Raw genomic sequence first — 17,723 nt, 5'->3', positions numbered from 1 at the left:
TATGCTGGAGTTCCAGCAAGGGTATACTTGAACTCCAGCATATTATACTGGAGTTCCAGGATAAGTATGCTGGAACTCCAGCATAATATGATGGAGTTCCAGCATAAGTACACTAGAACTCCAGCATAATATACTGGAGTTCCAGCAAGTATACCGGTCCAGCATAATATACTGGAGTTTGGAGCACCGGTGCTCCAGTCTCCAGTATATTATGCTGGAGCCAGCAAAGTATACCGGCCCAGCATAATATGTTGGAGTTCATACACAGGTGCACCGAACTCCAGTATATTATGATGGACCGGTCTCTGCTGCAGCAAAATAGTGGCTATTTTTCATTGACTTGGTAAACGCTGACTATTTTTGAATGACCAATCCGAAAACTGACTATACCGTGCTAATTTTACAAAATTTTCTCAATACACTCTAACATGCAGAAATTAAATTCTTGACATATATTTTGGACTTTTATTAGTCTCTCAACATGTATTTTAGACTTCAAAAGAATTATAACAGGACCTTTACACACATTACATATGGATTATATGTAATCCGTCATTTTTTCTAGTTTGAGTGGTGAGGCTAGCAACTATATTGGTCAATTCTTCACTTTAAAATATTAAAACTCTCAAATCTCAAAAGAGTAGGCCTCACAAAGCAACGCCGTCCTACGACAAATTCATTTAATAATATTTCTAAATCCACGACCGTAGAAATGCTAGTGGGCTACTAGCCTTCAATAGCAGCTAAAAGTTGGCCTCCGAAACCCAACAACAAGTGTGGTCCAAAGCAAGGAGCTTTAGTTTTCATCTAATTATTCTGTTCCTGTCGCCAGAAATTAGAAATCTCAAATTTTCATTAGAAATATGTAAATCTTTTACTTTTCTATATTTATTCACCGTTGTTTTTCTTCTGATCAACTAATAAAAAACTGTTTCAGAAACAAGACTGACCTTCGTGTTTATCATTACGAAAGAGACCAATAAAGTCAAATATGAAGGCCATTATTCTAAGCACATCATTTGTTCATTTATCCGAGGGACCATCAGAGAGCTCAGTTTTCAGTATATGAATTTTGCGGATTTAAGTTCTAGAATTATTGATTATTAAGTTCGAAATCTATTACTTTGTACTTTTTTAAAGATATTTTAAACCAATGCCACCCTATAACACTAGCAATACATTAGCTTTGTCTGTTTTATGATTTATTACAAATGTTATTTTAGTTATGACCATTTTACACGAGTTTGGTAAAATCTAACACTAGTGACAAATAAATAAACACGGTACATATTTGTAATGTAACTTTCTTTCAAGTTATATTGTCATAAGAGATCATTTCCTTGAGACGCTATATATAAGGTTAACCATTTCAATCTGTTTTATGGTTTATTCCAGTACATAGTATTTAAATTAGACTTTGAAATTCTTAGAGGACCTAGATCCTACAACGAAAATGAAATTAAAGAGAATAATCTACAATTACCATTTCTTCACAATAGGAAAGGACATTGGAAAAATCATAACCAAGAAAAAAACCTGAATATTACTAGTTTATACAAGTTACAGTCAGCTAAAGATACAGCAGGAACTAATTATTTGTGCACCATTTTTTCCCATTAAACTAAGGTACACAGTTAAGAGATTTGAGTAGTAAACTTGAATTTCTGGAGACCAGTCTTGATGCCTACTGTCTTCAAATCATGTTGAACTTGTGCTCGAAAATCGGCGTAGGTAAAGGGCTTGTAGTTTGTGCTTTGAATGATAGCATCTTCGGCAGGGAATACAAAATAACCTATTGATATTCTCTCTTTGTGTTTGTTCACCTTCACTCTATGCTTCACGCTCATATACTTGTCATCACTCATTGCCTGTAATAAAATTTAATATATTTACACAATCAGGTTGCTTATAAAATAATTACAAGTAAATCTTTATTATAAACATTAATTTAACCTCATAAAAACGAAAACAACTTGCCCTAATAGATTAAACAACATTAATAATGTAATTTTTTTATATTGTCAGTGTAATCAATAAATTATAGTACTTCAATCAGAGGCAGATTCAAGATTTGAAGTTTATGAGTTCCTATAATAATCTCGAGTTAAATATGCAATACTAACTGGGTTTATAGATATTTAGTGAATTTATTAATACAAATATAGGTTTGAGCAAAAATTTACGGGAACCCATAACCTTAAAGCTGGATCCGCCCTGAGTTCCCATCATCTAATTTTCTAATATAGCTGCGACAGTAATTGTTAAGATGACTGCTAAAAGTGCGCACTCCAATGTTCTATCTAGAACTAGCTAGGTAAGTAAGTTATAATATGTGCTATCAACGAGAAGACGTAATACTATATGGCCAGTAGTCTTTGTTTCTGGTCCTTAAGGTTAAAATTGGGACTAGTAGATGACTTAAACGTTTGTCCAATAAATTATATAATGATTTAAAAATATTACTAGATACTATATGCTAAAAAGCACTATACAAGTTAAAATGTCAGCCCACTCATTTGTACTATAATGATGGAAAGATTAATTAATGTTATCATGGTTGGTAAAACTCTCTTTCCCAAAAAATTTAAGGAATATATTATGTATATAAATTAAAATGTCAGTATATTAAATTGAACGATGATGATGAAAAGATTGACGGGATCATGGCTGGTAATACTAGATCTCCTATTCTCATTTCTTTATATTTTTTCAGAATATTTTATGATAAAACAAGGACAGCGACCATTATGTGAGTTAAAAATTAGAAAAAAAAGGATAAAATGCAAGGGATAAAGTAACAATGTAAGATCGATAGGATCTATTCACTTTAGGGTTCGAGCTCTGAAAATAAAAAAGATCCTAGTATAAAAAGTGCTTCCTCTTTAATGAGCTTTATGCGGTGTAAATTTAAATTAATCGAGATCGCGAGCGAATACCAAATACAGAATAACCCTGAAATTAAAAAAAATAGAAAAAGTGAACGAATTACCTGCAACATGTCACCAATATTGACAATTAGTGTATTGGGAAGAGGATTGACGTCAAGCCATTGATGATCTTTGCTGTAAACTTGAAGGCCTCCAACTTCATCTTGGTGAATAATGGAGAGGACTGAGCTATCTGTGTGCACGTCAATCCCCCACGCTCCTTCTGGCTCGTGGCAACGAGGGTAACGATACACCCTCAGTAAACCAGTGGCTACTGAGAGATGAGACTGAGTCTGTAATGGTCCCAGGTTCAGGTCTGATGCCAAAACCTTGAATATTGTCGTAGCCAGCCTACTTTGATGTTTCCCATATTCTTCTAGCAAGCATCTATTACCAACCAAAATATGTAAGAAATAATTTTAAGCAGTACTGGAATTAGAATTTCCACTAAGAATGTATGAAGAAAAGTCAAAAGAATTCAACAAGTAGCACATATATGTAAAAAAAAAAAATTACTTGTCTCTATCGCGTAATTTTCAAGGGAAGGAGTGTCAACCTTGAACAAGGGTGGCTACGCAACTGGTTTGAATTTCTATATACTTATATATATTAAAAAAAATTATACTTTGAGGTTTGTGAAATTAAAATGACTTTTAATTGCATGTAACTCTTTATATCTAAGTCAGATGTGATAATTTGAAAATTATTATAATAACATGCTATATAGTTAGTTATGTTTTATTGACAGCGTTAAAATTCTTTTTACTATCAATTCATATAAATTAAGCTTCGTAAAGAATATGAAAATGAAAAGAGAATGACTTGACTAGTAGAAAAAGTTACTCCCTCCGTATTATTGTATATGGTGGTATTTGATTAGATATGAAGTTTGTTTACCGTGAAAATGGCAATAACAATTGAATTTGATTTTGTGGTTCAAAAAATACGTGATCTATTTTTATGCTAGTTGGTAGGCAGTTGATGTTGTGTGAAAGACTTAAAAACGAAATAAGAACTTAAGAACGAGGTGTTAATCAAACCGAATCGCTATCAATCAAGGCCTCGAGCTTGCCTATTTGAGGGCCTCGAGGTCGGGTCCGAAGCTCGGCTGGAAGCTATTGAAGGCGGTCGATGGCGAATAACAGTTATAAATAGATCAAGATCGGCTCTTTATGGCCAATAATAAGCAATAAATGATGAACAATGAATAGAATTACAATAAGTACAAGCAATAAATGAAGTAATAAGATCAAAAGAATATGTTAGAGAGCAGAGAGAATGTTCTTGTATATTTAGTATGGAGCAACCGATGTTTACAAAATGATAAGGATCCCCTTTATATAAGAGGGGGAATCCCAACATAGTACAAGTGCATTTATTACAAAGATATGGAGATGGGACACCTAACTAATGCCAAGACACGGGCTCAGACTAGCCTGACAGATCTTGTCGGTTCCAGCTTCACGCCTTGGGAACTTCCCATTTTCTTCCCGTAACCATCGGCCTCATACAGTTCCGAGGTCGAGCATCGATGACCCTCGAGGGATAAAACTCCACCGTGATTTCGAGCCTTCAGGGTATCCTAACAATGGAAAATTGGACCCTCCGATTTTACCGTATACAAATAGTTCACACGTTTCTTAGAGTAGAACGACAAGAAACGACCTTGATAACCATCTTTCCGAACTTCCCACGATAATGTTATACTGATGACGTCATACTCATGACATAGGCTTTTGTGGCAACCGAGGCATCTCACTGACTTGTCTTTTCAACGTCTTTTAATGCACAGTCGATCCTCGTCCTTCTAGGCGATAATATCGCTGCCGATTCAGTTTCCAAAAATGCATTAATCGCGCCTGCCGATACGTCTTTCAAGGACATTGATGGCGTCGTCGATTGCGTTTTTCAAAAGGGTATTGATTGTGCCCGCCGGTTACTCTGCCCTTTCTCTATAAATGGGGGCTTTCTGGAACCAATTCCTTACTCAAGTGTTCTTCAATCAGCCTTTCTCCCATTTTTTCCGTCCACCCCCATACACTATCGTTTCCTATGCCTGAGGCCCGCAGCCTTAAAGTTTCCTGGTGGCGCTCTCATCAGTTATATCGTGTCCTTTTCCCGGGGCCCCTCCTTGTCGAGCAAGATTGCACCAACTTGTTGTTGTTGTTGTTACTGCTGTCACCGTTGGCTCAAGACAGGGAGATAGGGAGGCCGATCAGGGATTTGAACTATACACCGCTGCTCATGAGGGTGTTCAGACTATACACCGTTGTTCACCTTCCTTCCCCGGCCTGGTATGGCACTTCACCCCTTTTTCTCTCTGTGGGGTGAAGTGGTATCTCTGGCCGGTAGCTTGCACGGTGCAATGTCCTAAGAAGTGGACTTAAAGTAGCCGTGCAAGTAAGGCCGACGCCTGGCAAGTCTTCTACTGGGCTGTGATCCTCCCAGCCCGGCGAAAGCCATTGCTCTTTGGCGGGCTATGGCGTTTTTCATCCCTTTCTGCCCCTACACTTTCCTCTTCTTGATCTTCGCCCTCGTAGATATCATTCTGGAGGGACGAGATGAGACTTCCGCGGAGATGGCGCTCAAAGATATTGCCACCGAGGATGCTTCATTGTTTCTGTGTAAGGACCCCTTGTGGGCTTTTGTAATCATATGTAAGGACCCCTCGTGGGCTTTTGTAATCGAATGTTTATGAATGAAAAATGTTTCTTTAATTTGTCTCCGACGCACACTATTTTCTCTTTATCTATGCTTGTGCAGAATCTAAGTGCATGACCCCATCGGTCGGTGCAAATATTGAGCCCGGGTTGGACTGGTAAACTCGGATCATCGGAACCCTAACTTCGAGTTGAATGAGAGTAGGCTTCGAACCCCAAAATCGAAATTTAGCCTTTAGACCCTGTGATAATACTCGAGGTGGGATTCTCTAGGTAGCTCGAGAATGGAGACTGCCTTTAGGCTTTTGATGGCAGTCCCCGAGTGAGGGTTAATTCGGGTCGTCGGGAGACTCGTCTTGAACTTAATATAAATAGCCTTAAGGCGTTGTAGATAGATCCCGGATAAGGGACTACCCGGGTTTAGATGGTATCCCGAGGCCAAGCCCACACGAACAAAGTTTTAAGTTCTTGTTTTTATCCTTGAGACGAGCCTTCGAAACCGGGTACCATCTCGAGTCTTATAATGACATCGACGGCCCCTTGGAGAGATCCCCGAGATCGGGTACCATCTTGGGTTTGGCGATAATGCTAAAAGGCTTCCTGGAGCCTAACTTCTTTTTGATGGAGGTCCTCGAGGTCGGGTACCACCTCGGGTCTGGTGATGATGCCAAAGGCTTCCTGGAGCCTAACTTCTTTTTTATGGAGGTCCTCGAGATCGGTTACCACCTCGGGAATGGTGATGATTCCAAAGGCTTCCTGGAGCCTAACTTCTTTTTGATGGAAGTCCTCGAGGTCGGGTACCACCTCGGGACTTATTTGGTGCGGGGGTCTCCGACCCCGAAACGTCGTATGGCGCTTGCCAAATTAGCGACACAACTGTAAAGTGACCGAGGTGACCTTGCCGGTACATCTTCCCAAAGTGATTTCGGCCAACATTTTAATAGGCCTCTGGGGTAGGCGGATTGTTGCCGCTTTTTCCATATATAGGGTTTTTTCCGCCCTTTTGGAGATTCCACTGTTCTGAGGAGTTTAACCTTTTTTCCTGCGTTAGGCTTTTCATTATTTCGGTATTGACGCTCTGGTCTAAATTCCTGCTCCAGTTCTCCAATTTTGCTATAGCTATGACTGCTACGTCAGGATCCGTTTGGTAGGGAGAAGAGAGTTCTGCCCCCGGTTCTCGCCTTGTGGGCTTGGAGCATTCTGCTTCGAGAGGGGACTTTTTACCAGAAAAGTGCCCCGATGCTCAAGACCAACGGGAGCATACCTTGGAGTTACTTCCTTGATAGGAGAAGGACACCTTGAGTTGGTGAAGAAAGATTGTGGATGGAGGGAAGAGGTGGTACTGCAGGTACCGTTCCCGGATGAGGGTATTACGGACCGTGCCGAGGGATTTCTGAATGTGTTCACGTATCCCTTCACGCTGGGCCCCCTTGACAGGGTTGTGTTTTCTTCTGTCGAAAGTATCGGGTTACCTTGGCCCAGGTTCACCCGTTATTTTGGCGGATAGTGTTGATGGTGAGGTTCTTTGCGGAGAAGGCAGGGCTTGAATTCACGCTTAGCCATCTTATCAGACTATACCGGCCCTTTCATCATCGAGGTCTGCTAACCTTACGATGTCGGTCTGCCACGCCTTTTGTTGTCGATGATGAAGAAGACGGGGTTCGGGAGTGGATGAGTCGATTCGTCCGAGTACGAACTGCAGATATTATCCCCGTGGAGTTTATGCCATTCCCTGAGGAATGGAATTATACACGTAAGTGGTACACTCGTGCCTTCACAGTTCTTCAATTATGGCGAGGGGATGTTCCGTAAGTGTGCCTTCTTTTCTTTTTCTGCAGCGATTTCGTAGATGACGGCGAGGTTCCCAATCTGCCGTATTGGGTTCAGAAGTTGATGACCCACTCAACTTGCAACGAGCGCAAGTGGCCAACTTTGTCTAAGGATAGGTGGGAGTCAAAATATCACGGTATGTGTCGTGCGATCTGTACCCTTCTTTTAGTTGAAAAAGCACTTTCTCTTTATGCGTGCTATCCGTGTTATTGTAGGCATCGGCGAGCCTTCCGAGGCGAGGCCGCGTCCCCTTAGGGGGAATAAGGATCGCTAGCTTCTGGGCTAAATAATGATAGCAATAAGCAAGAGATACCTTTGTAGGGAGATGGCGCTCGGGGCAAGGTGAACCTGGGCCAGGGGCCCGGAGCAGAAGTGTTGATCGAGCCCGACGTGCCCGTGGTTTCTGGTTCTAGAGAGGCGGTTTATCCTCCGCTGCCGCCTTCTTTTTCCGTTAGAGGTACTTCGGGGGGTACTCGAAGCCCGGGATCATATGCACCGAGCGATCGTGTCTCGGTTGGGGCCGACTTTTTCGGAGCTGAGGGAACTAGGTTAGGAAATGTGCGCTCGACCTTCGAGGAAGCACAACGACTTCACTCTATGGTGAGTTTTTGGAACAAGCCTTTCGAGTTTCGCGCCTTCCCTTCCTTATTGAGTTTTCTTTTGCAAGCCTTCAACAAGCTTAAGTCTGAGCTACTTCGCCGTGAGGCCAGACTGCGGAAAACTCTGGCCGAGGAGAAATCCCTGAGGCTCCTTTGCAATGAAAGGGAATTGGCGCGCTTACGGTATGAGGCAAGCCGGATCTTGAATTATGAGAGCTACTTAAAGGAGTAGGTAATTTTTATTCCGCGCGAACGGGCATTCGTTCTTCTAGCTCCCGAATCTAATGTTTTGTTTATTTCAATTGCAGAAAAAGGCGGAGGGCTTGGAGCGCCTTCGAAATGAGGTTGGTCGATCCAAGCGCAAGTATGATGAGTTAAAGGCTCTGGCAGATGCTCAGGCTTCGACGGAGGAGGGTGCTCTGGCTAAGGCTTCTGCCCTTGAGGTTCAACTTTGCCTAGTTCGTGACAATAGCTCGGTTCGAAAAGATACGATTGCGAAGCTCGAGACCGAGATCTCGAAGATAAGGGCTGAGATTGTGGATGCCCGAGCTGAAGCTGTAATGAGCCGAACTAAGGCTGACCAGAAAGTGGCAGTCTATTTGAAGGACGTTGCCGATGCTCAAGCTAAGCTGAGAAAGATCCTTGACTGAGGAGATAGGAGCAAAGAATACTCTTGGTGTAATTCTCGAAGGAAAACCTTCGAAGAGATCTGCGCTAGGGGATTTAACCTCTCGAAAGAGTTGACGCAGGCGAGAGCGGACGAGTGTGGTGCTCGGTTGCTTCTATCCGGCACCGAGGATAGAGAAGGTGAGGCCGACGGGCCATAGCCCCTAGGGGAAATGTAATTTTTCTTTCCGACTCTGCATATAGCATACTCGAAGCGCGTTTGTAAAGGGAGCTTGTATTTTTCCACATGTATGTATAAGAAAGAAACCTTGCGGTTTTGTTACTCCTGTATTTCTTTTACCTTGACTTTAGCCAGATGAACTGGTCTTTGAGTTGAATGGAATCCTTAGATTCACGGTATGGCTTTGAAGCTTATTGGGCTAGCCCGTAGGCTCTTACGCTTTCGGTCGATGCGACCTTTTAGTGTATGTGGGCTGGCGACAATGGCTCTTACGCCTTTTCCCTTAGGCATATTTAGTTAACTGCTTTGGGTTCAGTATCCGAATCGGGTTACGACTCGAGCTCATTCGACCCTCAAGTTTTTGAATTTTAAGTTGGCGACAGTGGCTCTTACGCTTTTGCCCTTAGGCATTTTTAGTTAACTGTTTTGGGTCCAGCCTCCGAATCGGGTTACGACTCGAGCTCATTAGAACCTCAAGTTTTTGAATTTTAAGCTGGTGACAGTGGCTTTTACGCTTTTGGTCGATGCGACCTTTTAGTGTATGTGGGCTGGTGACAGTGGCTCTTACGCCTTGGGTCGATGCGACCTTTTGTGTGTGCTTTATTTTTCCCTCGATAAAGATTTTTTGAAATGGTATTTGCCTGATTTCTTCGATGGTTTTTAAAAACCTCGATTGTGAGTCGTTATATGGCGATGATCGAGCACCGCAGGAGGTTTGGCTCGGAGGCTGAGTATCTTGAAGCCAATGTTTTAGGTGCTGACATGGTCTAAGCTCTTTTGCATGTATCAAGGGTAGCCTGTTTAACCGGTTCTTTCTGAAGTATATTCGGAGTAATTGAAGGCTTGTGATTTATAGCGACGGTCGGGCGTCCCCGAGTCGCTTTAGTTTGACTGGTACAGCCTTTTGACCGGAGTCATTTGTGTTTGGTCGGAGCCTTTAAGTCTCGAGTGAAGTAGTTTCGGCATCTATATCGAGGGTATGCCTTTTTAGGGGTCTTACAAGTTCGATATATAGCTGAAACTTTGAGATCAGGTTTATGCCTTTAGTAAGGTCTTACAAGTTTTTCATGCCTTTGAGGTCTTACAGTTTTGGAAACTTGGTATAAGTATTGTTCATCCCTTGCTTGAGGTCTTACAGATGTTGATGTCGCCTTATGTAGGTCTTACGAGACCGAGGCTGCGCGCATGTGGTCTTATAGCCTCGGGTTTTGATAAGTCGATGGTGGTGGCACTTGATGGCAGTCCCCGAGTCGTCGAGGGTTTCTTGACTCGGGAGCCATTACTTCTAAACTTGGTATTGCCTCATTGAGGGCTTACAATTTCGGAATTTCCGACCCGGAGGTCATTTGAGTTTTTGACGCCAGTCCCCGAGTGTTCGGGTCGTCTTTTGGTTTAGAGCCATTTTGTGATCTTGTTGTTGCCTTATTGAGGGCCTACAAGCTCGAAGCTCCGACCCGGGGGTCGCGTTGTTGTGAGTTGTTGACGCCAGTCCTCGAGTGTTCGGGTCGTCTTTTGGCTTTGGAGTCGTTTTATGCAAAAAATGTCGAGCTTTCTTGACACGCAAAGTGCTTTTGTGAAGTATTCTTTGATTACTTGGTGTAAGTATACATCTCTTTGCTGTTTAAGGGCTCAGTTGTTCTATACGGACAAGGTTTGTTCGACCATTTGGCCAGATACATTATCTTCCTATCGAGACCCCACTTGATGCGTCTTGGCTTTCTCCGAGTAGGTGACCTCTTAGGGGGATGCCCCCAAGTATTCTAGGTTGATTGCAAAGGAAGCCTTGAATACATGTTGAGTCTTCCTTAGGTAGCATATGGATGTTGCCTCGTTAAAAACTTTGTCGGTAAAACCTTTTTCAGGATAAAAACCCGGTTGAAGGAAAGAGTGCAACGCATGCTTTTGAACCTAAGGCTTTCGAGTTGGAGAGTGCTTTAGCCGTTTTGATCGGGTAACTAAACTCGGGTCAGTGTAGAATATAATTGAGAAAGAAAGGAAATGGTCATACCTTAGCGTACGATGCGCCGGTGATGTTTCGAGCCCTGATATGTTTTAGTTGCTTGTGATGAGAATGTGGTACGGTCCCCTACTTTGTTTAGTCGGGATAGCCGGGAGTGTAGTTTGTTATTGTTATTTTACTGTTTGCTTATCCTTCGACTCCCTCGAAGGTGGAGGTGCCGGTGTCGGGGCAATATCGTGTATCGCGAACATTTCTTTCGCGGTGTGTTGTTCCCCGTAGACGGTCTTAATCCCATCCTTTGTGGGGAATTTTATCATTTGATGGAGGGTGGATGGTACTGCTCTCATGCAGTGTATCCATGGCCTTTCGAGCAAGGCGTTGTACCTCATGTCTCCCTCGATGACGTAGAATTTGGAATTTTGGATAGTGTCGGCCACGTTGACTGGAAGGGTGATTTCCCCTTTTGTTGTTTCGCTCGCCATGTTGAATCCGTTGAGGATTCGAGAGGCGGGTACGATTTGGTCAAGCAGTCCGAGCTACTCTACCACCCTCGATCTGTTAATGTTGGTTGAGAAGCCTAGATCCACAAGTACACGTTTAATCTGAAATGTATTTACAAGAAAAGAGATTACCAGTGCGTCGTTATGGGGTTGAGACAAGGTCTCGATGTCTTCGTCGCTTAATGTGAGGGCATCCTCGGGCATGTAATCCCGAGTTCGCTTTTCCCTGGTGCTGGATATTTTTGTTCTTCTCATCATGGGCTCTTGTGGGGCATCAACGCCTCCCAAGATCATGTGGATGACATGTTGTGACTCATTCGTTTCGTTCTTCTTGGCCGCCTCTCTTTCCCGGAATTGGTTTTTGGCCCGATCGCTGAGGAATTCTCGGAGGTAACCTTTATTGAGTAGTCTGGCTACTTCCTCTCGGAGATGGTGGTAATCATCGGTCCTGTGGTCGTGCGTGTTGTGAAACTCACAAACTAAGTTATGATTTCTTTGCGAAGGAGCTGATTGCATAGGCCTGGGCCACCTGGCGTCTCTGATTTTACTGATGGCGAACACAATGTCTAATACATCTACGTTGAAGTTATACTCCGACAAGCAAGGTGCCTCTGCTGGCCCCGTGTTCCTGTCAAATCCAACTCTGTTGACGAATCCCCGAGGTTTTTGACCTCGGTCCATCCTTCGATCATTGCGAGGTATGTTACGCCTCGGGGTGTTTCTCCTGCCGTCGGTGTATGGCCGGTACCTTTCCTTGTTTGGTTTTGGCTCCTTCGCCAAAAGCCTACTTGGGTATACCGAGACCGAGGGGCCCCCTAGTTGGTCATCCTCGGCCCTGATTTTTGATTGATATCGATTGTGAACGTTCGACCAGGTCACGGCGCGATATTCGACCAGGTTCTATTTCAGTTGCTTCGAAGCCACCGAGCTTCACTCATTCAGACCTTGAGTGAAGGCCTGTACTGCCCACTCGTCGGAGACTGGCGGTAGTTCCATCTGTTCCATTTGAAAGCGAGATACGAACTCTCGCAGCATTTCGTTCTCCCTTCTACTTGATCTTGAAGATGTCAGATTTCCTTGTTGCTACTTTGATGGCACCGACATGTGCCTTTATGAAGGAGTCTGCCAACATGGAAAATAAGTCTATGGAGTTAGGAGCTAGGTTGTGACACCACATCATGGCCCCCTTCGAGAGTGTTTCCCCGAACTTCTTTAGTAAGATGGACTCGATCTCGTCGTCTTTTATGTCGTTGCCCTTCACTGCACAAGTGTAAGTAGTAACGTGCTCATTGGGGTCTGAGGTCCCGTTGTATTTTGGAAGGTCTGGCATTCTGAACTTCTTTGGAATGGGTTTTGTAGTCGCTTCCTCTGGGAACGACCTTTGTATAAACTTCTTCGAATCCACACCTTTCAAGATCGGGGGTGCGCCCGGAATTTGGTCGACCTTGGAGTTGTAGGTCTCGACCTTTTTGTCGTTGGCTTCTATCTTCTTTTCGCCCGATTCGATCCTCTTTGTGAGGTCCTTGAGCAAGTTTACGATGGCGGGGTCGGCTACTGACCCGTTGTCTCTTGACCTCTCTAGTATCTGCTCGGCCCGGGGAGCCGTCCCCGGCGCTACCGTGCTGAGAGTTTTCTGGTGACTTTGCAGCTGAACAATCGCTAACTGTTGTGCTTGCAACATTTCAAAAATAACGTGAAGGCTAACCTCTTGTTCTCCCCTATCCGGGGTTTCATGGGCTTCTTGTTGGTCTCCTCGGTGCACGCTCCTGTTAGTGTGGGAGCTTACATCGACGTGTTGAGCATCGCGTGAGACCGTATTCACGGAGATCGGTTCTGGCACGTTCTCAGGGTTTCGTGGTGGTACGCCAGCACCTGGAACATCTGCGCCATTTTCTCCGTGGTTCTCAAGATTGTTGTTTACTGAGTCGGACATTTTGACCTGAAATCAAAGATCTTGGACAAGAAAAAGCATGAAAGATAACTTGAGTTATGTAGTTAAACCAGCAAGAAAATAATCACTATTATTTTTAGCCCACGGTGGGCGCCAAACTGTTTACCGTGAAAATGGTAATAATAATTGAATTTGATTTTGTGGTTCTAAAAATACGTGATCTATTTTTATGCTAGTTGGTAGGCAGTTGATGTTGTGTGAAAGACTTAGAAATGAAATAAGAACTTAAGAACGAGGTGTTAATCAAATCAAATCGCTGTCAATCGGGGCCTCAAACTTGCCTATTCGAGGGCCTCGAGGTCGGGTCCGAAGCTTGGCTGGAAGCTATCGAAGGCGGTCGATGGCGAATAACAGTTATAAATAGATCAAGGGGGGCTCTTTATGGTCAATAATAAGCAATAAATGATGAACAATGAATAGAATCACAATAAGTACAAGCAATAAATGAAGTAATAAGATTAAGAGAATATGTTAGAGAGCAGAAATAATGTTCTTGTATATTTAGTATGGAGCAACCGATATTTACAAAATGATAAGGATCCTCTTTATATAAGAGGGGGAATCCCAACATAGTACAAGTGCATTTATTACAAAGATATGGAGATGGGACACCTAACTAATGCCAAGATACGGGCTCAGACTAGCCTGACAGATCTTGTCGGTTCCAGCTTCACGCCTTGGGAACTTTCCATTTTCTTCCCGTAACCGTCGGCCTCATACGGTTCCGAGGTCGAGCATTGATGGCCCTCGAGGGATAAAACTCGACCGTGATTTCGAGCCTTCGGGGTGTCCTAACGATGGAAAATTGGACCCTCCGATTTTACCGTATACAAAGTTTAAGAAAGAAAAAAAATATTGTATTAAATGAAATGAAGGTAATATCAATATTAGAGAAGTATCAAGAAACATTTGGACATACGTTTTCAAAATGTGTTTCTCAACTTTATTTTGCAAAAATATGTATATAATTCTCAAGTTTTGGGAATTTGGCCCAAAATTAGCAATTGAGGTGATTTTGGGATTTGAAATTTTGCCAAAATACGGACAAAATTTATGGCCAAATATAAATTTTGAAAATAAATCCCAAATTTATTACGGAAAACTCATGGCCAAACGGGGCAAAAGGCTATCGATAATTGAAGAGAAAAATCACGAAAAGTTGTTGATTGATTTTGGGCTTTGTAAAATCACTATAGTACAAGATCATTCTGATAAGACTGACATCAATTACTTCGTACACGGTCTTAGGTTGCCGAATTGATGTTGGAAACAGCAATTATTTTTGCGTGGATGTTCTACTTTAATTGGCTAGCAGCAAATACGTGACAACATTGTCGTTCGGGAAAATAAAGACTAGGGAATCAAAGCAGACAAATCCTGTGTATTGTTAATTAAAAGCAAAGAGTAGAGACAAAGGAATCGAGGAATCCAGAGAAATTTTACGTTTATTGTTAGTAAATAGTCTTAGTAATTAAATATCATGAAAAGCAGAGAACCAGAGGAGAGAAAAGGTTGGGTTTGTACTTAAAATAAAGTAGACAATCTTATTGGTTATTTTGATCCGCTGAAGAAGATAAAGACGAACAGGAAAATAAGCATCTATTATTGATATTGTACACTTCATTTCATTTGAAACACTTTTTTCCTTTAATTTATTTTAAAAATAATATATGTTAGTACTATTTTTTATATTCAGAAGTCTTTTTCAAGAGTTTATATGTCGAAACCTTTTTTTCTTTCAAAATTCTACTAGATCAAAACATTAAAAATTAAATGAAAGGGAGAGAACGTCACATTACAGGCTCATTTATGGCGTTAATTATGGAGAAAACGTCACATTTCAGACTCGGCGAAGAAAAAGATAAAGTGGGCGCGAGCATGAATTTTGGTTGCGTTCACGGTTGTCGTTATCTCTGTCTTTTCCTCTAGTCGAAAATGGACGGTAACTGTGACCAGGGAGTGTCAATGGTTCGATTCGGTCGATTATTTTATAAAATTTGTATCATATCAATTTTTCGGTTATTCTGTTATGTATAACCTAAATTAGACTTTTTAAAACCGTCAGGTTTCTCTTCGGTATCGGTACGGTTCGATAAATTTTTTATAATTTTTTTTAATGTCATGTAAAAGTTACTAATAAAAGTAGAATGCAATAACAACGTACTTTTATAGGACTTGACAAAGCACTTATGACATTTTTACTGATAAAAAGGTGACAGAATTAAAAAAATATGAAAGATGGTTAGAGTATAGATCCACCAATTATTCTACATCAGCATTAAAAAAACTAAGCAAATACAAAACCAATATAAATCACACGCGAGTGGAAAAAATATTAACTAAGCTGGGATTCAAGAATAACGTCTATAGAATATTAAATATTCAAAAAACAATCATACGAAAGGAAACATATTCAATACATTGTAGTTTGTTATTCATAATCACTACAATACCTCATTTCTTGCTAGTGAACATACTGGAAATAATTTAGTTTCAATAGGAGTAGCACAACAGGTTTGAGAATTATGATTTTGAGTTGATTTTCTTGTTGGCTTGTAACTGTTTCATAATTTCAAGGCCCGTGAAAAAATTTAACGCTTTTTTATTTTTAGACTTAATATATAAATATATTGTTCACATCATAAATTTATTCGGTACGGTTCAGTATTTTTTTGGTTTATATTCATAAAATAAAAAACCTACTCTAATTATCGGTACGGTTATAAATTTATATAAAAACCTACGATTTTATTAAAAAAAACCTAAAATTTGGTTCGATCGGTTTAGTCGACTTTAAACATCCATTGACACGCGTGACCGTGACTAAATGAAGAGTAGTTATTCGCATTGCGGGTACAATTATTTGACACGTGAAAATGAAAAGATGGGAAAAAACATCAACACTACGGTGTGTTTGGTACGTAGGAAAAAATGTTTTCCTAGAAAATTTATTAATTAATCTCCGACCTACTCCTTTGAGTTTTGGTCTTCAGGACAGACTACAAATGGAAGTATTTATAACACATACTGATAGTGATAGGGTAGTAATTAAGCAGTTTTTATACACATTGATGGGAGTAAATCCTTTTTATGTTACTAGTGATCAGGTTATTTTTCCATATTTTTAGATTACTAATTTCAATTGATATGAACTGTTACCTGTTGTAAATTTTTTACATAAACTGGTCTATTCAATGGCGGCTGAACTTTTCCACAAGTCACAATCACATATTTGAAAGACCCAAAAATAACGAGGAAAACTTTGAAGCAAACACGTAAAGAAGAAGAAGAAGAACCTGAAAGTTTCGAGCAATACATCTTGATAATGAAGATGTGATAATTGAGATAAAGAAACATTGAATCCTTCCATCCATTGTAGGCTCTGCTGATTATTTGGTTTTTGTGGTATAGCAGATCCAGAAGGAGTTAGAGCAGGGGTACCCCAAAAGTAGGATATAGGGCTGCTTGAGAAGAAGGCTTTTTTAGTTTCATAGGGCAGAGAGAAGAGCTTTTTAGCATGTTCTTCAATTTGGTTCAACAGCGTAATTGGAATACCATGGTTCGCCAAACGAAATAATCCCCAATTTCTACACGCTTCGCTCATACAGCTTGTTGTGCATTGTAAGTCAATCGATATCACAGGGATATTAGCAGCCTCCACTGCTAACTTTGATAGTGTCTCTGCTTTATCTCTGTCCAACCTTGGGATGTTTGCTGGGCGAAACAATGGAGGGTACGATTCAAAGTTAGATTTGGACATGATGTTTCTTTAATTCAACTAACCTCTCATTTTTAGCTTACCATGAAATAGGTACTAGTAGTATTTTATAGGAAGATACGTTCGAACATGGGAAATGGTGAATTTGTTACGTCGTTTGTGCTTATTAATGGAAAAATAGATAAATTATCCGACCCGACCCATTTTAATACGGATAAAAAACGGGTTATACCGATAAATTATCCATGACTTCTAGCATATGAGAACCCGTTTGGCCATAGATTTTGCCAAAATAAACTTAGATTTTATTTGGCAAATACATGTTTGACCATAGATTTTGCCTATATTTTGGCAAAATCTCAAATAAAGAGCTGGTTTTGGGCCAAAATCTTTACAAACACTAATAATATACATGTTTTTCCAAAAATAAATTTGGAAAATATGTTTTGAAAATGTATGTCCAAATACATTTTCATCTTCAAACCAAATTTTACCCAAATCAGATTTTTCAAAACAAATTTGGGAATCTATGGCCAAATGCTAGCTTAGTCTCCATAACTTGAGGAACCCTCAATTTGAGACTTTATAAATGTAAAAGTTACCATTAGTTATCCATTTTCTAAATGGATAATATGGTTTTTATCCATATTTAACCCATTTTTAAAAAATTCATTATCTAACCCATTTTTTAGTAAATAATATGGGTGGTTAACTATTCTCTTTTAACTATT

General features: G+C 40.9%; 1 protein-coding gene across 1 annotated transcript; it reads right to left on the bottom strand.

Moving 5' to 3' along the window:
* Positions 1 to 1,459: 1,459 nt before the first annotated feature.
* Positions 1,460 to 17,133, bottom strand: LOC104230688 (gibberellin 2-beta-dioxygenase 8). The gene is made up of 3 exons (XM_009783551.2): positions 16,571 to 17,133; positions 2,990 to 3,314; positions 1,460 to 1,868 (listed from the first exon to the last, which is right to left on the bottom strand). The coding sequence occupies exons 1-3, from the start codon at positions 17,032 to 17,034 to the stop codon at positions 1,635 to 1,637; spliced, it is 1,023 nt and encodes a 340-aa protein (XP_009781853.1). The 5' UTR covers positions 17,035 to 17,133; the 3' UTR covers positions 1,460 to 1,634.
* Positions 17,134 to 17,723: the final 590 nt, after the last annotated feature.

This window comes from Nicotiana sylvestris, chromosome 6 (genome assembly GCF_000393655.2).
Source record: "Nicotiana sylvestris chromosome 6, ASM39365v2, whole genome shotgun sequence".
NCBI lineage: Eukaryota > Viridiplantae > Streptophyta > Magnoliopsida > Solanales > Solanaceae > Nicotiana > Nicotiana sylvestris.
The sequence above is the reverse complement of the archived record's forward strand: the minus strand, read 5'-3'. Positions and strand labels throughout refer to the sequence as shown.